The sequence below is a fragment of the Aotus nancymaae genome, unplaced genomic scaffold (assembly GCF_030222135.1).
Source record: "Aotus nancymaae isolate 86718 unplaced genomic scaffold, 86718_ANA_hifiasm-v0.15.2.pri h1tg000064l_1, whole genome shotgun sequence".
NCBI classification, from domain to species: Eukaryota; Metazoa; Chordata; class Mammalia; order Primates; family Aotidae; genus Aotus; species Aotus nancymaae.
In genome coordinates this window covers 6,294,420-6,319,600 of record NW_026988479.1, presented here as the reverse complement: position 1 = coordinate 6,319,600, position 25,181 = coordinate 6,294,420, and the positions used below count along the sequence as shown (strand labels likewise).

Genomic DNA, 25,181 nt, shown 5'->3' with positions numbered 1-25,181 from the left:
TGTGATTTTGAGGGGGACAGAAACATTCTGTCCATGACGAAGATATATGCCCTAAAAGAGGGTAAGGAGCTAAGGGTGCTGGTGTTTGCACTATAGAAAAAATTGATGGGTTTTTTTTTTTTTTTTTTTTGAGACAGAGTTTTGCTTTTGTTGCCCAGGCTGGAATAAAATGGCATGATCTTGGCTCACTGCAACCTCCACCTCCCGGGTTCAAGCAACTCTCCTACCTCAGCCTCCTGAGTAGCTGGGATTACAGGCATGTGCCACCATGCCCGGCTAATTTTTTGTACTTTTAGTAGAGACAGGGTTTCTCCATGTTTGTCAGGCTGGTCTTGAACTCCCATTCCCAGGTGATCCGCCTGCCCCAGCCTCTCAAAGTGCTGGGATTACAGGCATGAGCCATCAAGCATGGCCCATGTATCTTAATTACTTTTAGAGTCATGTGTGTTTTATTGCAGGGAACAGAACCTTGACTAACTCACATAAAGGATACAAATCTCACAGAAGTCAAAGACTGAAGCCAAAATTCCAATGGACTTCATAGAAAATGGAAAGCTATCAGGACCAGAGTTGCTCTCTGTTTAATCTTTATTCTCTCTCCCTCTCTCTGTCTCTCTTTTTTTCTTGAGACAAGGTCTCGCTCTGTCATTCAGGCTGGAGTCCAGTGGCACAATCACAGCTCACTGTAGCCTCAATTTCCTGGGCTCTAGCTATCCTCCCACCAAAGCCTCCTGAGCAGCTGGGACTACAGGTACCCACCACCACATCTAGATAATTTTTTTTTTGAAACAGGGTCTTGCTCTGTCTCCCAGGCTGGAGTGCAGTGGCGAAATCTCAGCTCACTGCAGCCTCTACCTCCCAGGTTCAAGTGATTCTCATGTCTCAGCCTCCCAAGTAGCTGGGATTACAGGTGTGCACCACCACGCCCGGCTATTTTTTATGTTTTTAGTAGAGACAGGGTTTCGCTATGTTGGCCACACTGGTCTCTAACTCCTGACCTTCAGTGATCTGCTTGCCTTGGCCTCCCAAAGTGTTGGGATTACAGGCGTGAGCCACTATGCCTGGCCCCCAGATGATTTTTGTATTTTTTGGTAGAGATGGGATTTTGCCATGTTGCCCAGGCTGGTCTCAAACTCCTGCACTTAAGTGATCTGCCTACCTTGGCCTCCCAAAGTGCTTGGATTACAAGCGTCAGCCACTGCAGTTGGCCAAATTTCCTATTTCAAACTTCTTTATATCACCTTGAATTCTAAAATTCTGGAAATTGTTGAACTACCCCATATTTGAAAGTCACTGGATTTCAATAATGCAAATAAACAGAACTTTTCACTTTAGGTATGTATGTATGTATTTATTTATTTTTGTTTCTTTGTTTGTTTTTTGAGACGGAGTCTTGCTCTGTTGCCACGCTGGAGTGAGTGGCGCGATTTTGACTCACTGCAACCTCCGTCTCTCAGGTTCAAGGGATTCCCCTGCCTCAGCCTCCTGAGTAGCTGGGACTACTGGCATGTGCCATTATGCCTGGCTAAGTTTTTAAAGTAGAGACGGAGTTTCACCATGGCCAGATGGTCTCGATCTCCTGACCTCTTGAGTCGCTTGCCTCAGCTCCCAAAGTGCTGGGATTACAGGCATGAGCTACTGCACCCAGGCTTAGAACTTTTCACTTTTATGCTTGGTAAGAAATGTTGCCAAAGGATACCTAAATAGAAGTCAAAACTGAAATAAAATTCTCTATTTATGCCTAACTATATATAGCTAGAATCATATTAGTAACTCAGATAAACTCTAAAATAGTCTTACTTAGTAATTGTATGAGTCAGGGTTTGATCAGGGAAGCAGACCAGTTATTTATTTGGTAAGTAGAGGCAGTTGTGGTAGCTTTGATTTCACCTTTCTACTATAATAACCTTCACTCCAAAAGAAAGGAAACCAATGCAGGCTACTGCAAGCTGCTGAGTATGTCTATTCCAACTACACATGCCAGAATTGGGTAAATAACCACAGGGTGAGTTTAAGAACCTACTGAGCTTGCTATGAAGCCGAACATAGGCCAAAACTTCAACAATCACCTGACCTTCATTCATAAGACCCGACCCTACTCTGGCTGCTGGACCATAGTGGTGCTTTGGTCCTTTAGGAATTAGTGCCAATTTAAAGCCAGCATTTTGTAATCTCTACAAAGTTTGGCTATTCCACCTTCCCCAGTGTATATCACCCTGGTAAATGAATGACTCCAGGTCCCTTTGGGGAAGGTGAGGAGGAAGATTTATGGCATAAACTTTTGGCTGTGTATTAGGATTGGTCCTTCAGGAACTTGGCCTCCTCTTTATTCAAGGGTCTCTAAATTCGTGAATTGGTTCAAGTATAGGAATTGGTTAAGGGGCCAAGACTATTGTGTAATTAAAGTCGGACATCTGCTTATCAAACCTAGAGCTTTCCTGCTTATTCAAATCATACTACATACAAATGATACTAAATTGCTATACTAAAGTGAGATTCCAGTAGACTGTCCACCTAATTCAGACTTGGGACACCATGAGCAATTAGCTAACACCAAAGATCTCTGCAGGTCAACCCTCTGGTTACTACTTCGCTTTGCCGCTGATTGTGGCAACCATACCCACCTTGTCTTTGGCAATTAAACAGGGCCAGTTGACCATTACTACCCCAGGACCTATTATCCTTTGGTTCAAGGTTCCAGTGAACAGTCATGGAAATGGCTAAAGACACTTTCAGTTTCTTGGGCTAACACGTCAAACTGAGAATCTCTGCTTCATGTACCCATATCAATAAAATTGGCTTGATCCTATTTTACATTCATTCCACCAGATCCAACAGTCTTGAGATTCCAAACATGTTCCACACATTTTTATCAATCACAATTGGTAAGATCTTGCTATTTTTTTTTTTTTTTTTTGGTGTGTTTAGTTCCTTCTTATAGGTCACTTGGTAACTGGCTTCCTGAGGCCTGCTGGGATTTAAGTAAGTCTGATTGTAGGTTTAGAAACAATGAGAGATGGTAGGAATAGGTCCTGAGGAGGATCTGTCTCCTACAAAGTCACTCTCCCAGGTTCTTCATGCAAACAAAGACTGACTTTCTCAGGCAGGGAAGAGGGCAAGCAAAGGAACCTTGGCAGAACCTAGAGGTCAAGGACCAAGCGTCATTCACATCTTTCTATGGAATCCTCATACCAATTTTCAAAGCCCCACTTCTTCCCAATCAATGTTTTTGTTCAAGTACAACATTGATTGGGAAGAAGTGGGACTTGGAAAATTGGTATGAGGATTGCCTTGTAATTCAATCACCCACAGGATTAGCCTCTGTGTTTGTTTTTCAGAAACCTTGACGTCACTACTGCATGAGACAGTTTCTTTTAGGACAGTCATAAACAAGTATGTAGTTCTGTATGTCCCTATAACTCCCTGGCTTGTGGGTATACATAAAGTCACCTTAATATTTACGCCTGAAATTCCACTAGTTTGAAAGCTCTTACACAAATAACTGTAAAACTGTAGACCTCTTTTTCAAGGTTCTCTCTTATGGACACATCTCTAGGGTTTTTAGAGGTTGTTACATAGTGTCATGAATCAAGAGAAGCCACGGTCTGTGGCGTTCCTTTGCTTTGCTCCGGTCTTCCCCTGGCTCTGAGCCACCACCTTGACTCCAACCAGGCTGCTGCTCTCCTCTGAGTTTGCCTCAGGGCTCCACCTAAGCCACTGTTCACACAGCAGCTACTGCTTACCCTCTCTGCCTGCCATGCCTGCCATAGCTGCTTCATGTCGACTCCCATTGCTTGTCCACCAGTCTGCTGCTTCTGCCTCTAGGTCCCCTACTGGGCACCCGCACATAGGCTGCTGCTGGCCTAATGCCTTCACTCTACCCCGTTGCTGCTTCTGCTTGCCCTGCTGCCTTGTCCTACTCCCTTGCCTGACCTTCTGCTTTGGCTCCTGCATCAGCTGTGGTCACCCTTTTCTCTGTGGCCATGCAGCACACTTCACTCTTAAAAGAGACAATGTTGAGACTCTTGTAAGAATTTTGGCTTTCGTTCTGAGGAAAACGGGAAGTTATTGCAGGACTTTGAACAGACAAATGATAGCAGCTGTCTTACATTTATAAAGCTCACTCTGGCTGCTGTTTTGAGAACAGACTATGGAGTTTAAGTTAGAGGAAGAGAGATAGGGAGGAAGTTATTGGGTTAGGCCAGGTGAGAGAGGTTGGTGGTTCAGAGCAAGGCAGTCATCAAGGAGGTGGTGGGTGGTCAGATACTGTATATATTTGAAGGGAGAACCCAATAGGACCTCCTGACAGACTGGATGTGAGATGTGAGAGAGAGGATTCATAGCTAACTCTAAGACTTTTGACCTGAGCAGATGAAAAAATGGAGTTGCCATGAAGGCTATAGATGAGGCAGGTTAGAAAAGTAAGATCCACAATCCTGACTGAGATCTATTCAGTTTGAGATACCCAGTAGATATTCGAGTAGAGATGTTGAGTAGATAGTTAGATATGTGAGTCAGAAGTTCAAGAGAGAGGCTTGAGTTGGAGAAATCCATTGATGAATTGTCAGATTAGTGGTGGCATTGATGGCCCAGGAAACAGATGTGATTATCAAGAAAGTGAGTGTGGAGAGAGAAGAAAAAAAGGCTCCGGACTGAGTCTGGGCACTCCAACACTGAGAGGTTAGAGAATAAAGACCAAGTCAGCCAGATACTGAGAAGAAACAGAAGAAAACAAAGAGGGTGCGCCATCCTGGCAGCCAAGTGTAGACGGTACAACAAGGAGGAGGGAATGGTCAGTGTCATAAAATGCTGCTGGTCAGGTAAGGTGAGGACTGAGGATTGACCATTGGAATGATCAACATGGAGGGCACTTGGTGGCTTTGACAAGAATAGTTTTGGTGGAGTCATGTGGGCAAAAGCCTTATTGGGGTCACTTCAAGACAGAGTGGTAAGGGAAAAATTGGGGACAGAATTTACAGATGGCTATTAAGAAGTTTAGCTATTTAAAAATTGGGCAGTAGATAGAGGGGAAAGTAGACAAAAAGTTTTTTGTTCATTTTATTAAAGATGTTACACCTAATGGCATTGTAGTAGGCTGACGGAAATGATATAGTGAAGGGTGAAAAATTGGGCTAGGAAGCAGGGAATATTGGTGCAATGTCCTTTACTGGGTGAGAGGAATTAGGATCTAGTACATAAACAGAACAGAAACAGGCTTTAAAACAGAACAGAAATAGTTCACATATGGTAACAAGCAATTTGAGGGGAGTTTTTGTTTTACATAGAAAATTGCACTTTTTATCTGAGTTGTGATATTCATTATAAGAAAGCAACAGTGTTTGTTGAATCAATGGAAAGTTAGCTTCAAAGTTGGCAGCTGTGCCCCTAAGACATCTTTCCAGTACTCATCCTGCAGAAACATGCCTATCCCAAAAGCAAAGGTCAAGGGACAGATGATCAAAAACATGCCCCAGGTGTTTTTAGGGGAAAGCCAGAGAAGGGGGATTCCTGATGGTCTGAAGATGCTCCATATTATATTATAAAATGTCTGGTGGGACTAGAGGAAAGAAAGAAACAGTTATGGGGAGAGATCCAAGATGGCTGATGATTAGCAGCTCGGGCACGTACCTCCCAGTGAAAGCGCAGAGAACGAGAGGACGCCACACTTTCAGACGAATATTAGTTGCTCACGGACCAGGAGATTCCCAGTGGAGGAGTTCCACGGGTCGCCAGGGCGACTCTTGTGGCCGGCGTGGCGGTTTTGCTGGTGCCTTAGCACGCCAGTTCTTGGTGCAGAGTCTGGAGATTCCCGGGCAGAAAAGCACCATCAATCTTAACACCGCTGTTTTGGCCGGCTCAGTGGATTGCTCAGATTTCGGCGCAGGGAATCAACAAGTTGGACATCAGAGACCCAGTTAGAAAGTCGGTAATTATAAAGACGACAGACGGACAAATATATAATGAAGGGAAGAAACCAGCATAAAAAGGCAGAGAATACTCAAAATCAGAATGCCTCTCCCTCTACAGGGGATTGCAATTCCTCATCAGTAACGGAACAAGGCTTAATAGATTACACGTGTGTTCCAATAACAGAAGCAGGTTTCAAAACGTGGGTGATAAGAAACTTCTGTGAATTAAAAGAACTTGTTCTAACCCAATGCAAAGAAACTAAGAACCTTGAAAAAAGGTTTGACGAACTGTTAACGAGAATGGACAATTTAGAGAAGAATATAAGTGAATTGATGGAGCTGAAAAACACAACACGAGAACTTCGCGAAGCATGCACAAGTTTAAACAGTCGAATTGATCAAGCAGAAGGAAGGATATCAGAAGTCAAGGACCAGCTCAGTGAAATGAAACGAGAAGACAAGAATGCAGAAAAAAGGATGAAAAGGAATGAGCAAAGTCTCCAGGAAATATGGGACTATGTGAAAAGACCTAATTTACGTTTGATAGGTGTACCTGAATGTGATGAAGAGAATGAATCCAAGTTGGAAAATACTCTTCAGGATATCATTCAGGAAAATTTTCCCAACCTGGCAAGGCAGGGTAATATTCAACTCCAGGTAATACAGAGAACACCACAAAGATATTCTTCAAGAAGACCAACCCCAAGGCACATAATCGCCAGATTTATTAGGGTTGAAATGAAGGAGAAATTACTAAGGGCAGCCAGAGAGAAAGGTCAGGTTACCCATAAAGGGAAACCTATCAGACTTACAGCAGATCTCTCAGCAGAAACCCTACAAGCCAGAAAAGAGTGGGGACCAATATTTAACATCCTTAAAGAAAAGAACTTTCGACCCAGAATTTCCTATCCAGCCAAACTAAGCTTTATGAGCGAAGGAAAAATTAAATCTTTTGAGAACAAACAAGTACTTAGAGAGTTCACCACCACCAGGCCTGCTTTACAAAAGCTTCTGAAAGAAGCACTATACATATAAAGGAACAACCAATATCAGCCTTTCCAAAAATATATCAAAAAGCAAAGAACTTTAACACAATAAAAAATTTACATCAACTAATGGGCAAAACAGCCAGCTAGCATCAAACGCCGGTATTAAACTTATATATATTTTAATTGGATAAAAAGCCAAAACCCATCGGTATGCTGCATCCGGGCCCATCTTACATGTAACAATACACAAAGACTCAGAGAGAAGGAGGAAGATTTACTAATCAAACAGAGAGTAAAAATAAACTAATAAACAAAAAGCAGGAGATGCAATTCTCGCCTCTGATAAAGTAGTCTTTAAAGCAACAAAGATCAAAAGAGGCGAGGAATGACATTACATAATGGCAAAAGGATCAATGCAACAAGAAGAGCTAACGATTCTATAGATCAACGAGATAGAAAATTAACAAGGATATTCAGAACTTGAACTCAGACCCGGAACAAGTAAACTTAATAAACATTTATAGAACTCTCCACTTCTAATACACAAAACATACATTACCACCTCACACCTATTCCAAAGGTGACTATATAATTGGAAGTAAATCACTCCTCAGTAATCGCATAGCATTTCATAGGTTTAAATTAAATATTGGTTGGCTGTTTGTTTGTTATCTTCTTCCCTTATTCCTTCCTGACTACATCATTAAGTATAATTATCAGTATAAAAGAGGTTTTCAATACCCATTACTAAATTGCATTCTAGCCTGGGCAAGAAAGCAATACTCCCATTCTCTCTCCCTCTTTCTTTTCCTTCTCCCTCCTCCCCATTCTCTCTCTCTCTTTCTCTTCCTTTTTCCTCCTTCCTATTCTCTCTCTCTTTCACTTTAAAAAAAAAAAAAAAAAAAAGAGTTATGGCTGTGTGTCCTGAATGACACCTTAGGACCCATCCTGCTTCCACCTCCTTCTCCATAAAATAGAAACAAAAAAAAAAAAAAAAAAAGAAACAGTTATGTTTTATAGTCACTTAAGTTCCACAGAGGATTGGAAAGGAAGTGAAAAAAGGGTAGACAACAATTTTCTATTTTAAAGTAATTGGATAGGATAATGATGAGTCAAATTAGCTAAGCAACAGTGCTTGGAAGTAGGAGAGAAAGTAATCTGCTATTTTAAGAAAATGGATGGGGTGACAATGATTTAATTACATTAGCTAAGAAGCCAGTCAGCATTTATTACACCTTTCAGGGTGAGAGGGCTGGAGGCTTGAATCTAGGACAAAGCTGAATGCTTGGCAGCAAGAGCAGAGTCAGAAGCAAAGGCTGGAGTAAGTAGCAGGATGAAGAAAATGATATTGTTATAGTATCTGTCTTTCTGAGGAAATCACTGGGAATGTTATTGAGAAGTGAATAGTGCCATGCCCCCCACTCACATCCTCTTCTGTGTCCACGCCAATGCATATCTCACTGTTAAAGAAGCCTGCTGAGATAAAACAGCTGGACAAGGAGCAGACAGTGTGCCATCTGAGGCCAAAACAAGATTGCAGGGTACTCAGCTGACAGCGTACATGCAGTAGAAATACAGAAGTAAGTGCAGGGAAGTGGGAGAGTCTTCACCTCCATTCATTTTATGTTTGTTTAAAATTTCATGTAGCAATGTCTTAGTTTCTTTGATTCAGTATCATTATCAAATAATGCAAAGAATAGCTAACATGTTCAGTGCTTATAATGTGCCAGGTAGTGTTCTAAGTAGTTCAAATGTATTAACTAATTTCAGGTAGAGACTGTTATTCATTCTCCCTTTACAGATGAGAAAACTGAGGCATAGAGCCTAGGTAACCTGACCCTGCACATAGTTAGTGGGGAAGCTGGGAGTCAGCCCAGGCATCTTGTTGCAAACTCCTATGCTTTTAACCAGTATGTAAAAATCTATCTCAGAGAATTTTAGATTGCTAAGAACTCCTTATTGACTTTGTGTGTGCTTGTGAGAAAGCCGTTTCATTTTTGTATTATGATATTCCATCCCAAATTAGTAAAATTTGATTTAGTGGAAATTTCTTGTCATCACAGATACATTAAAGTAGAAACAGCTACTCTTTTTTATAAATTCAAACAATTTCTCAAACACTCACCCATGTGAGCATTATGTAATGATGAGTCAGAGCTGTTTGAAAGGTTGGGGAGTGATTCCTTATTAACATTGCTAATTGTCTAATCAAGCTAAAATTGTATTGACTAAAGATTCTTCATATATTATTTAAATGATTTCTGACCTCAGGTATACATATGAATAAATGGTAACTTGCTATATTCTTCTCAATACCAACATTTAACAATTAATAAAATATTAAATTTATGCAATTCACCTGTGGAAAAGAGCTAATGGGAAGTGGGAAAAGGGAGAGGAAAAAATGCTGTAAATGATAGTGAAAAAATGAGAAAGAATTCAATTTTGTAAGTGTTAGAAATTATTTATTGAAGAGAAAAAAATGAAACAAATAAGTCAGATACGACAGGCATGAAGCTTCTCCATCCTGAAATAGAAGTAGTGTGAGAAAACCTTCTGGAAAAAATGGGTATTCTAGAGCCACTTATTTTCTTTGTTTTTTCACTGATAATGTGCTCACACAAGAGAATATTACATTGTGAACTCTGAGGGTGGGGTCACATTTCTCACTTTTTTTTTCTTTTTTGGGACAGAGTTTTGCTCTTGTTGCTCAGGCTGGAGTGCAATGGCGTGATCTCGGCTCACTGCAACCTCCGCTTCCCGGGTTCAAACAACTCGCCTGTCTCAGCCTCTCAAGTAGCTGAGATTACAGGCGCCCACCACAACACCCAGCTAATTTTTGTAGTTTTTTAGTAGAGATGGGGTTTCACCATGTTGGCCAGGCTGGTCCTGAACTCCTGATCTCAGGTAATCCACCTGCCTCAGCTTCCCAAAGTGTTGGGATTAGAGGCGTGAGCCACCGCGCCTGGCCTGGTATTTTGTATAGTAGCTTATGCTGTGCTTTGCATGTAGGAGGGTGTTGATGAATATTGATTTGACTGGAAGATGGAATGGATGAGCAGAACATTTAAAGCAGCGGTGTCCAATCTACTGGCTTCCCTGGGCCACATGGGAAGAAGAATTGTCTTGGGCCACATGTAAAATACACTAGCACTAATGATAGCTGACGAGCTTAAAAAAAAAAAAAAAATCGCAAAAAAACTCATAATGTTTTATGCAAGTTTACGAATTTGTGTTGGGCGGTATTCAAAGCCATCTTGTGCCGCATGCGGCTGGTGGGCTGTGGGTTGGACAAGCTCGATTTAAAGTCTCTGGTGAGGCTGGGCGTCTATAATTCCAGCACTCTGGAAGGCCAAGGTGGGCCAATCACCTGAGGTAAGGAACTTGAGACCAGCCTGGTCAACATGGTGAAATCCCGTCTCTATTAATAATATAAAATATTAGCTGGGTGTGGTGGTGGGTGCCTGTAGTCCCAACTACTTGGGAGGCTGAGGCAGAAGAATTGCTTGAACCCAGAGGTGAAGGCTGCAGTGAGCTGAGATTGGGCCACAGCACTTTAGCCTGGGGGGCAGAGTGAAACTCCATCTCACACACACACACAAAAGTCTCTGTTGAGGTTCTCCTGGATACATTTTGGTTTGGCAGACACAAAAATGAGGATGTAGGGCTTGGAAATTGTGGTCAAATGTGTACAGACATATGCACATTCTACTGAACTGTGCTCTAGTAATCAGGTCATAACATCATAGCATATGTGTCAGGAAAACAATACCTGGCAAATGGCTCATCCTGAGCACAATTCCAGTTAACAGTTCTGCCATGATTTATTTTGTGATTGCAAGTAATGTATTAACTTCTGTCATTCTAACTTGTTTTCTGTGTCTATAATGGAATATTCTGTCAAAGTACCCTAGAGTCACTTAGCTAACTATAATGTTGCAGATGTAAATAAGTGTTATTTGCTGCTTGCTTAGAAACATTTCTGAGACAAAGGTCAAAAGTATTTTAAAAACAAGGTTATTCTTAAAACAATGGCATACTTAAATGTAAGCATATGACCACAGCATTATATGCTAACAACTTACATGTATAAAAATGCAATGTTTCTTAGTAATCCCTGATCAAACATACCGGCATGAAATATAGAGGGATTAGAGTGATTATATTACAGTTGCTGTGGCAACCCACAACTTTTTTTTCTTGTCTGTTTGAGACAGGTTCTTGCTCTGTCGTCCAGGCTGGAGTGCAGTGGTGCAATCAGGGTTCACTGCAACTCTGCCTCCCGGGCTCAAGTGATTCACCCATCTCAACCTCCTAAGTAGCTGGGATTACAGGCATGCGCCACCACACCCAGATAATTTTTTTATTGGTAGTAGAGATGGGTTTTTGCCATGTTGCCCAGGCTGGTCTTGAACCCCTGAGCTGAAGCAATCCGGCTGCCTCCTCCTCCCAAAGTTTTGGGATTACAGGAGTGGGCCACCGTGCCTTGTCTCTTTTTCTGCATTGTGTATCAAAGCCACAACATGATGTTTTTGTAAGTGACGTTATAGCAGCCCAAGGTCTGAGTACAATAGTTAATGACTCATCCCAATGAATTGTGTTTTTCAGTCTTACTTGTTCACTGCCATGGAGGGAAGTATTAAAGCCTTACAGTTCCCAGAAAAAATGGCCAGACTTTATTTTTAGTTTAAAGGGTCAAAATTTTATTCTTCTGAAAAGGATACTGAGGTGCATTGAGAATAAACAACAAATGTGGGCTTATATATCCATGAGGTGATTTCCCAGAGCCAGACTTAAATGGTTATTGATAATTTTTAAATCTTGAAACATTACAGGATTGTAGGCTTATCACTTACTTGGTTAATCTATACCATTATCAGTAACAAAAATGCTTTTTCCCCAAATATGTAATATGTTGAAGTCCCTATGTCAAGATCATAAGATCTAACAACCTAACATAAATTACACTTTATTTTGAAATAAAAATTTTTCTCATAGCATAATATTTTTAGTACAACATTTTCTTATAACAAATAAAAGCAGACAAATCACAAGTGTATGAGCTCAATGAATTCTCACAATTGCATAACCTCCACTTAGGCCAAAAATATAGAATATTGCTAGCACCCTAGTAATTCCTTGTTCTTTCTCTTTTTTTTTTTTTTTTTTTTTTGAGACGGAGTTTCGCTCTTGTTACCCAGGCTGGAGTGCAATGGCACGATCTCGGCTCACCGCAACCTCCGCCTCCTGGGTTCAGGCAATTCTTCCTGCCTCAGCCTCCTGAGTAGCTGGGATTACAGGCACGCGCCACCGTGCCCAGCTAATTTTTTGTATTTTAGTAGAGACGGGGTTTCACCATGTTGACCAGGATGGTCTCGATCTCTTGACCTCGTGATCCACCCGCCTCGGCCTCCCAAAGTGCTGGGATTACAGGCTTGAGCCACTGCGCCCGGCCCCCTTGTTCTTTTTCTTAATCACTATCTGTCTTTTTTCAAAAGTTATCCACTATCTTAGCTTCTAAGTCATAGATTGGCTTTAGCCTTTCAAAAATATAAACATTTTAATTAAAGTATAACAAATATGCAAAAAGCACACAAATCATAAGCACACAACCAACAAATTTTCATAAACCGGACATCCGTATCTAACCAGCACCCAGTTGAAAAACCAGAAAATTACCAGCATCCCAGAAGGCGATCCCCCTTCTGTCCCCATCAGGTGATTTCCTCCCCCATGGCGAGGAAAACCACTACCCTGATTTATAACATTATATGTCAATTTTACCTGTTTTCAAACTTTCATTCTCATTGCTGTATAGTATCTCATGGTATGAATACATCATTTACTCTTTCTATTGTATTGGTCATGTGAGTTGTTTCATTTGGGCTAATACAAATGGTAATGTTGTGAACATTTTTGTGCATATCTTTCAGTGGACATCATTCCATACCTCAGAGTGCAAGTGATGGGTCACAGGATATGCATATGTACAGCTGTAGTATATATTGCCAAGCACATTTCCAAAGTTGTACTAATTTGTGTTCTTATCGGTAGCATGTGCAAACTCCAAGTGCTCCATGTCCTTGCTAACCCTTGATATTATTTGTTATTTAGTCATTTTGGGAGGCATGTAGTGATATTACATTATAATTTTATTTTCCATTCTCATGATGATTAATATCATTGAACACCTTCTCATGGGTTTATTGGCCAATTAGATATCCTCTTCTTTGAGGTGTCTATTAGTCTTATGCTCATTTTTTTCTTTTCTTCTTCTTTTTTTTGTTTTATTGTTTTGTTTTTGAGGCAGGGTCTTGCTCTCACCCAGCCTGGAGTGCAGTGGTGTGATCATGTCTCATTGCAACCTTGACCTTCCAGGCTCAAGTGATCCTCCTGCCTCAGCCTCCCAAGTAGCTGGGACTACAGGCATGTACCACCATGCCTTAGCTAATTTTTGCAATTTTTGTAGGGACACAGTTTCGCCATGTTGCCCAGGCTGGTCTCCAACCCCTCAGCTCAAGCAATCCACCCACCTTGTTCTCCAAAAGTGCTGGGATTACAGGCATGAGTCACTGTACCTGGCTTCATTTTTCTGATGTACGTCTTTGTGTGTTATTTGTTGGAAGTATTTATATATTCTGGATACGAATCAGATATATGTATCATAAATATCTTTTTCCACTCTAGAGCTTGCCTATTCATTTTCTTATTGGTGTCTTTGGCAAACAGAGGTTATTAGGTTTAATGTAGTTCAATTGATCAATTTTTTCCTTTATAGTTAATGCTTTTTGTGTGTCATAGATGGGAACTCTGCCTACTCCAGAGTCATGAAGATATTTTCCTATGTTTTCCTTTAAAAGTTTTATTGTTTTCTCTTTTACGTTTAGATCTACACACCATTCAAAATGGATTCTTGTGCGATATGGTCCACTATTTTTTTCCCATGTTGATATCCTATGCACTCAGTACTGTCAGTTGAAAAGAACATTTTTTCTAAATCATGCTTTTGAGACAAGCCTATATGAGAGGCACTTTCAGAAAAGATAAGCCTTTAAAAGCAGAATTATGTCTAATTATGTGCCAAATTTGGAATGCCCTAAATTGCCAATACAGATTAATATAGGAAAATCAATTTCTTTGTTACTAGACCAGGGATCAGCAGATTCGTTATGTAAAGAGCTAGATAGTAAATAATTTAGGCTTTGTGGGCCATACAGTCTCTGTCATAACTACTGAACTGCATTGCTGTAGCAAGAAAGTAGTAGCTATAGACAATATGCAAATAATGGGCATAGTTATATTCCAATCATACTTTATTTACAAAAGCATGTGGAAGACTATTTGGTCCAAGTCCTGCCTGTAGTCTGCCACCAAAATTATCAAATAATTATGCATTTGTCTATTTCCTTGCATCAGTGAAAATCTGGTACAGGAATAGATCTCAGGCAGTTCCCTGGCCTGATCCTGCTTGATGATTATTCAATGGAGTGGATATTGATTGACCCAGTCTAAGCTACCTCAGCTCTTTCCTAAGTATCTATGGTAAGACTGAATGAATCAGTATCAACTTCTCCAGTGAACCATCCACAGGCAGTCATGTGGTGAGAGTCTTCAGGATGGTTTGTAAGGATTAATGTGGCATAAAGTTCCCCATATGGATGGAAGAGAATGGATTTCTTGAAGGAGTTGACTGGACAGTCCCCCACACTCAGGTCATTTTATTGGCAGCTTGCAATCTTTGTGGGTACCTGAAGGTTAGGGATGTTTGCACCCAGGACTGGAAACACTGGTATGTCCCCTGCTCTGTGTGTAGATGAGTTGTGTCCTCTAGCTAAATTAAAGGAGACTGTATCCCTGTGTTCTCACCCTGTGTCAATGGCCTCTGTCAATCTTTTCACAAACCCTTATGACAGCTACACTTCTGGTTATAGACTATAATTTTTTTTTTTTTTTCTTCAGACATGGTTTCATTCTGTTGTCCAGGCTAGAGTTCAGTGGTGTGACCACAGCTCACTGCAGCCTTGACCTCCCGGGCTCAGGCAATCCTTCCATCTCAGCCTCCCAAGTAGCTGGGACCACAGGCACATACCACCATGCCTGGCTAATATTTTTTGTATTTTTGTTTTGTAGAGACAAGGTCTCTCTATATTGCCCAGACTGGTCTCAAACTTCTGAGCCCAAGTTATCTGCTCACCTTGGCCTCCCAAAGTGCTGGGATTACAGGTGTGAGCTACTGTGCTTGGCCTAGACTATCGCTTTCATTTTAAGGGAATGTCAGAAATTGGCCTAAGCCATAAACCAATCAGGAATCAGGAAAAACTACCAAGTGGCTTAAACACTGAGCATATTCCTTCTCTGAAAATATTCTTTGTATATTGATTGATGTGTTATTACCAGGTGAACCCTATCAGTTTTGTTATGGGTCTAAACAGAAAAGTGAGTTTTTTATTTGTTTGTTTGTTTGTTTGTTTCAGATGGAGTCTTGCTCTTGTCACCCAGCCTGGAGTGCAATGGGACGATGTTGGCTCACTGCAACCTCTGCCTCCCGGGTTCAAGAGATTCTCCTGCCTTAGCCTCCCGAGTAGCTGGGATTGCAGGCACCCACCACCATGCCTGACTAAGTTTTATATTTTTAGTAGAGATGGGGTTTTGCCATATTGGCCAGGCTAGTCTTGAACTCCTGACCTTGTGATCTGCCCGCCTTGGCCTCCCAAAGTGTTGGAATTATAGGCATGAGCAACCATGCCTGGCCTTAGAAAACTGAATTTATAAATGAATTTTGCTGTGGGTTTTCTGCTTCAGCTTTCCTCATTTATTGTCACATTTCCAATAGCAATTTATATATTTTAATTAGCCATCATAATTTTAAAAAGACAAAAAGCATCACTTAAGGAGCAGTGAGAAAGTAATTAAATCTTATTACTTAAGTAGTTAGTTCTTTAAAAAATAAAATAGAGGATTGTACAGAGAACACAGTGAACATCTTGGTTGCCAAACATTCCTCTAAATCTTTTCTGGAAACCTCCTCTGCTGAGTTCCTTTTCCAGACCCAGGTTTTTGAATGAGAGGTTGTTCTGTTGATCTAAAACAAGGCCAATGAACTCTGTTCTCAAACAACATAGAATTCAGATAAAGAGATTTTAGCTTGAGTGTGGCTGCTCTGCTGAGTAGAGGAGTTGAAAACTCAGGAGTGGCCAGATGCAGTGGCTCATGCCTGTAATTCCGGCACTTTGGGAGGCTGAGGCAGGCGGATCACCTAAGGTCAGGAGTTCGAGACCAGCCTGACCAACATAGTGAAATCCTGTTTCCACTAAAAATACAAAAATTAGCCGGGTGTGGTGGTGCGCACCTGTAGTCCCAGCTACTCGGGAAACTGAGGCAGGAGACTTGCTTGAACCTGGGAGGTGGAGGTTGTAGTGAGCTGACATCATGCCACTGCACTCCAGCCTGGTGACAGAGCGAGACTCCGTCTCAGACAAAAAAAAAAAAAAAAAAAAAAAAAACCCAGGAGTGACCGTCAGTAGTTGTTTTCATCATGTAAACTAAAAAAAAAAAAAAAAAAAAAAAAAACAAAAAACAACAACAACGGAGTAAGCTGGACTACAGCAATAGTGAAGAATGACAAAAGAGCAGAGTTAGGGGTGCAGGACATCGCTAGGCTGCCCATAGCATTCCAGATGGTTCTGTAAGCCCAGCTCCAACACCTAGGTCTATAAGACATAATTTATTCTTTAAACCAATTCCTCCTTTTTCTGTTTCTTTTCTTTCTCTCCTTTCTTTTTAAGGCTGGCTAAAACGAGTATCTGTTACTTGCACTTAAAATAATTCTAACTAATGCATCATCTAGTCCAGACTTCTTATTGTACAAGAAAAGAAACAGAAGCCCAGGAATGATCAATGATTTGCTCAGAGACCCTATTTTCAGTGACACAGCTGTGACTAGAACTCAGTCTCCTCCTCCCTCTTTGGTGGACTTTTCTCCAGGTGATGCTAGTCTGACATTTATTGAATGAACTCACCTTGAACCTAAACTTGGAATTAGGTCTTTTTGAATGGATTTGTCATCTTCTGGTTTGGGTAGGTAACTGACTGTCCCTGAGGTCCTTACTCACCAGAAGAGAAGCACTCAGCTTTACAGTTTTGCTTCTCCTGCTTCAGCAATTTGAGCTAATTATGGAAAAGCCTTATTTGATGTAATGGATTCTGTGTACCATCCAGATGTCCCTTTCAGAAACAGACATTTATTTCCCTAGCTCCTGGGAGTGTTGGCTGCAGAAGCGGACAGATATGGCTCTAAGAGTTGCCCCACTGATGGGAATTGTCTCACTAAGGTTATGTCTCTTCCCTGGGGCAGGCCTGCCCTCAATGCTAGGGAACAGAAGCCTGGTCCCCAACTCAATTCAGAACAATTCTGAAGGCCATTTCAGCTCCAGGCCCCCTCTGCAGCTGCATCGAAAATCAACTACTCCCTCCAATCTTGCTTCCCTCACTTCCTGAGAGCACTCCCTAATTTAAACCTCCTGTGTACAAATCTCTGTACCAGTCTGTTTCTCTGGGAATCCTGTCTAAAACAGTAGGCTTTTTACTGTTCCTTTGCCAAAGAGAAAGATAAGAGGAAAAAAAAAGGCTACATAGAGCAGTTTGTGGCAGGAAGCTTAAGATCCCTCAAAGTACTCCTCCTGCAGAAACAAAATCCTGTGTTTCTCTTTCCAATTTATATATTTTTAATTTTGTTTTTTTCTGGAGACATGGTCTCACTGTGTTGCCCAGGCTAGAGTGCAGTGACTATTTTCAGATGTGATCACTGCTCACTGCAGACTTGAATTTCCTGGTCTCAAGTCACCTGCCTCCTGAGTAGCTAGGACTACAGGCTTGTCACCCAAACTCACCTCCAATTTACATTTTAAAAAATGGTGTTGGGTGTGAATTATTTCATACCAGGTTATTTCTTTAAGACACTAAAAATACATCATATTGTGTCTCTATTACATTTTACAAAGCTTGTTCTAATAATTTTTATTTTTTTAATTTTTGAGACAGAGTTTCGCTCTTGTTAACCAGGCTGGAGTGCAATGGCGCAATCTCGGCTCACCACAACCTCTGACTCCTGGGTTCAAGCAATTCTCCTGCCTCAGCCTCCCGAGTAGCTGGGGCTACAGGCGTGTGCCACCATGCCCAGCTAATTTTTGTATTTTTAGTAGAGACAGGGTTTCACCATGTTGACCAGGCTGGTCCTGAACTCCTGACCTTAGGTGATCCACCCGCCTTGGCCTCCCAAAGTGCTGGGATTATAGGCATGAGCCACTGTGCCCAGCCCATTATTTTTATATTTTTAAAACACTGTACTTAATTGCTAATTAGCACTAGTTTCATCGAAATTGCCTACTTCCTTGCTGGTCTTCCACACTAGATTGTCTTGTCTTTGAGTCACTAGCACCTATCTTTGAGACTGACTCTGGGCAAGTATTCAGTTAATCTTGGTTGAATAAATAAAGAGATTGCATTCAGTTGAAATTGGGGAAAAGATTATAGCAGAAAAAAAAATCCTAAAGGCCCAAATCATGTTTCATTGAATAAGATTTCTTATCCTCAGAAGACTAGAGATATTTAACAATGAATTGCCAGAAAGACATTTTAGAAACTTGTTTTTTGTTTCAAAAAGAATCAATATCTGGGCTAGGTGCAGTGGTTCACGCTCGTAATCCCAGAACTTTAGGAGGCTGAAGTGGGAGAATCACTTGAGGCCAGGAATTCAAGACCAGACTGGGCAACACAGTGAGACCCTGTCTCTACAAAACTAAAAAAAAAATTGGCCAGGTGTGGTGGTGTGCACCTGTAGTCCAAGCTACTTGGGAGGCTGAGGCAGGAGGATCACTTGAGCCCAGGAGGTTGAGGCTGCAGTGGAGCCATGACTGTGCCTACACTCCAGCCTTAGTGACAGAGCAATGCCTTGTATCAAAATAATAATAATAAAGGAAAGAAAAAGAAAAAAGAATTGCTATCTGGAATTCTGAGTTTGGCAATATGTAGACTAAGTTAATAGAACCCTACTCATAACAAAATTATGTATGAGATTCAATTTTAATTTCCTCCAACATTTTATTTTGAAAAACTTCAAAGCTAAAATAAAAAGTTGGAGAATAAAAAAGAGCTTTCCCCCCTTTTTCCCTTTCTCTCTTTATGAATTCATGGATGATGACGATTATATTTTTTGAGACAGAGTTTTGCTCTTGTTGCCCAGGCGGGAGTGCAATGGCATGATCTCAGCTCACCTCAACCTCTACCTCTTGGGTTCAGTCAATTCTCCTGCCTCAGCCTCCTGAGTAGCTGGGATTACAGGCATGTGCCACCATGTTTGGCTAATTTTGTATTTTTAGTAGAGAGGGGGTTTCTCCATGTTGGTCAGGCTGGACTTGAACTCCCAACCTCAGGTGATCTGCCTGCCTCAGCCTTCCAAAGTGCTGGGATTATAGGTGTGAGCCACCACGCCCGGCTGGATTATTATTATTTTTATACAACGTGCTAGTCTATCATGGTCATTATTTTTGATGCATAAATTGTCCCAAGTTTGATCAGCAAGTCTTCCTTCAATCTGACTTCTGTGTCCTTTTAACATGATCCCACTAATCTTTTGTCATTTCTTTTCATTCTGGCACATACTACATGGCTGAACTTACAAGAAAGGAAATCCCCATATGCCAGAAAGAAAAGAGATCTGAAACCAAAGTAGTGCATAACTGTACACTGACACTGATGTAGTCCTGGAGGCAATTAGGGAACTTAGAAATAAACCCTAACAGCTACACATATATAGCTAGGTGTGGTGGCAGCCTCCTGTAGTCCCAGCTACTCAGGAAGCTGAGACAGGAGAATCACTTGAACCCAGGAGTTGGAGGTTGCAGTGAGCTGAGACTGTGTCTAGCCTGGGCAACAGAGTAAGACTGTCTCAAAAAAAAAAAAAATTGCCATACTGTGTGGTGATTTAGATTATTTAAATTTAATTAAATAAAGTTATTTTACTTTACTTTTTATTTATTTTTTTCAGATGGAGTTACACTCTGTTACACAGGCTGAAGTGCAGTGGTGTCATCATGGCTCACCACAGCCTTCACCTCCCTGATCCTCCCACCTGAGCCCCCCTCGTAGCAGAGACTATAGGCACGTGCCACCGAGCCCGGCTCATTTTTAAATTTTTTTGTAGACATGGAGTTTTGCCCTGTTGCCCAGTCTGGTCTTGAAATCCTGGGCTTAAGCGATCCTCCTGCCTCGGCCTCCAAAAGTTCTGAGATTACAGGCATGAGCCACTGTACCAGGCAGTTTAGTTTTAAATTATTTGTGTGGTATGGAAATCTCCAAGATACCCTCAGGGTGCCTAGCACAGGCATGCACAAAATCTATTTGGAGGGACATTCCCATAATCCACAACTCAACATATCTTCATAGAATTAACAATTGCCATTCAAGATGTATCCACAATCAAAAATGACAAGACACATAAGGAAAGAACATGTGGTGAACAAAGAGGAGAATTGACCATGTAGTACTTGATAGGTGAGGACATTCTGAAAGAAAGTATAAAATTAGAATCTTTAATTGGTGAAAAAACGAGGAACCAAAATTAAACAAATCACTAATGTATTTTTCTAACAATTTATTTCTAATAATGTAGCAATTAAACAATAAACTCAATGAAATTATATGAGAATACACGGGGTAGATAAACAACTGATGAGACACAACTGAGGAGAGTAGTGAATTAGAGCAGGTACCAAATTTGTGAAATTGAATAAATTAACCAGAATGAAGCATAATGAAAGAAGCCTAACAGGAGTTCCTGTAGGAAAGAATAGAGATGGCGGGGCATGGTGGCTCACACCTATAATCCCAACACTTTGGGAGGCCGAGGAGGGCGGATCACTTGAGATCAGGAATTCAAGACCAGCCCGGCCAACATGGTGAAACCTCATCTCCACTAAAAATACACAAATTAGCTGGGCATGGTGGTGCACACCTGTAGTCCCAGCTACTCAGGAGGCTGAGGCAGGAGAATCGCTTGAACTAGTAGGAGCAGGTTGCAGCGAGCTGGGCAGCCTGGGCGACAGAGTGATAATCCATCTTAAAAAAAAAAAAAAGAAAAGAAAGAAAGAAAAAGAAAAATAGAGTTTTAATGAGGCAGTATTTGAAAATGGATGAGAAATTTCTAGAATTGATGCACAATTATAAATTCTCAGTAAGATGAAGCAGACTGTCAAGTGAGATAAATAAAAATAAAACCTCTACCTAGAATACCAAAGAAAAGACAAAAATCTTACAAGAAATCATAAAGAAAGGGTGGATTAGCCAAAAGGATTTGCAAAGAGATAATAGACTTTTTAGCAGTAAAATGAGAGGGTAAAAGACAATGCAATATTATCTGTGAAGTGTTAAAGGAAAATAAAGCCTATGTAGAATTCTATACCAAACTACTATTCAGGAGTAAGGATGAAGATAAATATTTTCAGGGACAGTTTCACTGAAAGAACTATTAAGAATGTACTTCAAGAAGGAGAAAATTGAATTGAAAAAGGAAAGAGGATTCAAGAAGCAATGGTGAACAAAGAAAATGTTGAATATGTAATTATATTTTAATAAGCATTTAGTGTAAATTGAAAAGTTAATGACTAATAGGGAGTGGTTAAAAGAAAGGTGAACTTAAACATAAGGAGATTAACAGTTAGAATAAATTGCCTCTATCACCTCTGTATCAGTCTGTTTGCATTGCTGTAAGCGAATACGTGAGGCTGGGTAATTCATAAAGAAAAGAAGTTTAATTGGCTCACCATTCTGCAGGCTGTACAAGCATGACACCAGCATCTGCTCTGCTTCTGATGAGGCCTTATGAAAGAAAGTGAAGAGGGAGCCAACTTATCACAGAGAAAGAGCAGGAGCAACAGAGAGGGGGAGATGTGCCATGCTATTTTAAACAAACAGGTCTCTCATGAACTACCAGAGTGAGAACTCATCACCAAGGTGATGGGGTTAAGCCATGCATGAAGGATCCAGATCCATGATCCAAACACCTCCTATCAGGCCCCGCCTCCAACACTGGGATTACATTTCAACATGAGATTTGAAGGTAACAAATATCCAAACTACATCATCATCCTCAACTTTCCTCATGCCCATTTTTAATCATTCTTGGCCACCTGTCCCCCTGCCCTCATCTCTTGGAAACCACTGATCTGCTTTCTGTCACTATTGAGACAGGCAGGATGATTAGTTCCATTTTATTGTGGTCTGGAAGAAAAGAACAAAAGCCCCTTGCCTAAGTGCTAGCTTACGTCTCAGCCAATCAGCAACAAATGCCTAAAAAACGATTAAAAACAACTGCCTCCCCCAGGGAGCTAGGGACTTGCCCAGGGCTCTGCATGTGCAGTTAGACTTCAACTCCAACCTACAGTTATCCCTTTCTCATTTTAATGCTAACAATTAAACCCAGGGTGTGGAGATTTAAAATGCTAATGCTACGTAGGATGTACGAAGAAGCATGTAGAACCACTGTGCAAGTTCTAGAAAAACCCCTCCCATATATGCCCTGACCCAAACCTTCCCTATAGAAAGACTCACTAAAACTAACCCACACACTACCCTCAGGGAGCAGCCCATTCCTTTTGTTTTCATGGTGCTGGCTTCCATGTGCACAAACTGAATAAACTCTCCTTTGCTGCGATGTGTGGTGATCTCTCGATTTATTTATTTATTTATTATTATTATTATTATCATCATTTTTTTAAAGATGGGGTTTCACCACATTGGTCAGGCTGGTCTTGAACTCCTGACCTCAGGTGATCTGCCTGCCTCAGCCTCCGAAATTGCTGGGATTACAGGCGTGAGCCACTGCGCCCAGCTCTCTCTTGGTTTCTTTACTGGGGGCAAGAATCCAAGTCATCTGCCAGTAACACTATGAATTAGTTTGTAGTTTCTAAAATTTCATATAAATGGAGTCATACAATATATACCTTTTTTTGGTCTGGTTTCTTTCACTCAGGATATATATCTTGAGATTCCTCCATGACACTGCAGTAGATATTGCTATTTCTTTGTATTCCTCAGAAGTATTCCATTGTATGAATTTACCACAATTTATCCCTTAATCTGTTGATAATATTTGGATTGTTTCCAGTTTCTGACCATTTCAAATAAAGCTACTATAAATAAATCTTTGTATGGATAAATGCTTTCATTTTTCTTAGGTAAATACCAGGAGTAGAAAATTTGGATTATATGTGAGGTATATGTTTAACTTTTTAAGAAACTGAACGCCTGGGTGCAGTGGCTCACACCTTTAATCCCAGCACTTTGGGAGGCCAAGGCGGGCAGATTATGAGGTCAGGAGCTTGAGACCAGCCTGGCCAACATGGTGAAAACCTGTCTCTACTAAAAATACAAAAAAAAAAAAAAAAAAAAAATTAGGTGGTGTGCGCCTGTAATCCCAGCTACTCGGAAGGTTGAGGCAAGAGAATTGCTTGAACCCGGAAGGTGGAGGTTGCAGTGAGCTGAGATGGTGCCACTGCACTCCAGCCTGAGTGACACAGCAAGACTCCAACTGGGTGGGGAAAAAAACACTAAACAGTTTTCCATAGTTGTTCTGCTATTTTACATTCCCATCAGCAACTTAAGAAAATTCCAGGCCAGGTGTGGTGGCTCATGCCTGTAATTCCAGCACTTTGGAAGGCCAAGGCAGATGGATCATTTGAGGTCAGGAGTTTGAGACCAGTCTAGACAATATGGTGAAACCCATCTCTACTAAAAATACAAAAGTTAGCTGGGTGTGGTGGCACACACCTGTAATCCCAGCTAATAAGGAGCCTGAAACATGAGACTTGTCAACATTTGGTATGGTCAGCCATTCTATTACTGGCCATTTTAATAGATATGTAGTAGTATTTCATTGTAATTTTTAATTTCCAGTGACTAATGATGTTGAACAACTTTTCATATACTTACTTTCCACTTGTGTATCTTTTTGGAGGAAGTGTCTGTTCAAATATTTATCTATTTTAAAAATTGGGTTGTTTTCTTATTATTGAAAGTTCTTAATATCTTGTAGGTAAAAGTTATCAGATACACAATTTATAAATACTTTCTCCCAGTCTGTGGCTTGTGTTTTCATTCTCTTAATAGTTACTTTCGCAGAGCAAAAGATTTTTATGAAGTTCAGTTAGTTTTTTAAAAATGTATTATGCTTTTGGTGTTATACCTAAAAAATCTTTTCCCAAAAAAGGTCACAAAGATTTTTCCCTTGTTTACTTCAAGTAGTTTTGTAGTTTTAGGTGTGAAAGGAAAGTATCTTGGGCCCCTAAAATCACTATGCTAAAGGGAAAATTCAAGCTGGGAACTGCTTAGGGCAAACCCGCCTCCCATTCTGTTCAGTTATTCCTCTGTTCAATGAGATAAATGCATATCTGATCCTCTTTTGGAAAGACTAAGCAGAAACTCAAAAGAATGCTACCTTTGAGTCTTGTGGGTTGATGTCTCATGTGTCCCTAAAATGTAAAAAACCAAGTTTATCCCGACTACCTTGGTCATATAGCTTCTGGACTTCCTGAGGTTGTATCATGAGCATGCATCCTCAACCTTGGCAAGATAAAATTTTTAAATTAATTGAGTCCTGTCACAAATTTTGGGGATTCACATAGGTTGTATATTAAGTTCTAATTATTGATTTTTATTTAATTTTTGTATATGGTATGAGGTATAGATCAAAGTTTTTTTAGATATGGAGATCTAATTTTAATCTTCGTCATGACTGATTTAGCTGTTTACGGACCTTTATTATTCTTCCTAAAGTTTTGAGTTTTCCTAGTTCCTTAAATCTTATGGCATTTTAATTGCAATTACAGTCAATGTAGAGATCAATTTAGGGGAAAATCAACATGAGCCTACAGTGTTTCTCCAGGTGTTTCACTGACACTGACTTGCCAAAGTCATCAGTTACCTCCATATTGCTAAATCCAACAGGCAAGTTTTAATCTAAATCTTACTTGACCTCTCAGTAGCATTTGGCAAAGGGTATCATTTCCTCTTCAATGAAACTTGGTTTCCAGGACCTCTATACCAGAGATCACCAACCTTTTACTGGAAAGGGCCAGACAGCAACTCTAAACTTTGAGGACCTTACAGTGTCTTTTGCAATTACTCAACTTTGTGTGTACTGACAACAGTGTGAAAACAGCCATAGACAATATGTAAACAAATAAAAGGCAGCAAGTCAGATTTGGCCTCTGTGAGCTATAGTTCACCA

The 25,181-nt window shown here is 40.6% G+C and overlaps 1 protein-coding gene across 3 annotated transcripts in view; it reads right to left on the bottom strand.

Annotated features, from left to right (window-relative positions):
* The window catches only part of LYRM7 (LYR motif containing 7), a 144,733-nt gene that overhangs the window by 79,340 nt on the left and 40,212 nt on the right, over window positions 1-25,181 (bottom strand). The window contains exons 5-6 of one of the 3 annotated variants that reach the window (XM_064366289.1): window positions 21,718-21,772; window positions 19,725-20,460 (exon numbers count right to left, since the gene is read on the bottom strand). The exons of 1 other annotated variant lie outside the window; for it this stretch is intronic. In XM_064366289.1, the coding sequence (XP_064222359.1) occupies window position 20,460; window positions 21,718-21,772 (56 nt within the window). In that variant the 3' untranslated portion in view covers window positions 19,725-20,459. Of the gene's footprint in view, window positions 1-19,724; window positions 20,461-21,616; window positions 21,773-25,181 lie in introns of those variants that run through there. One more of the 3 variants, XM_064366288.1, reaches the window with a different exon arrangement.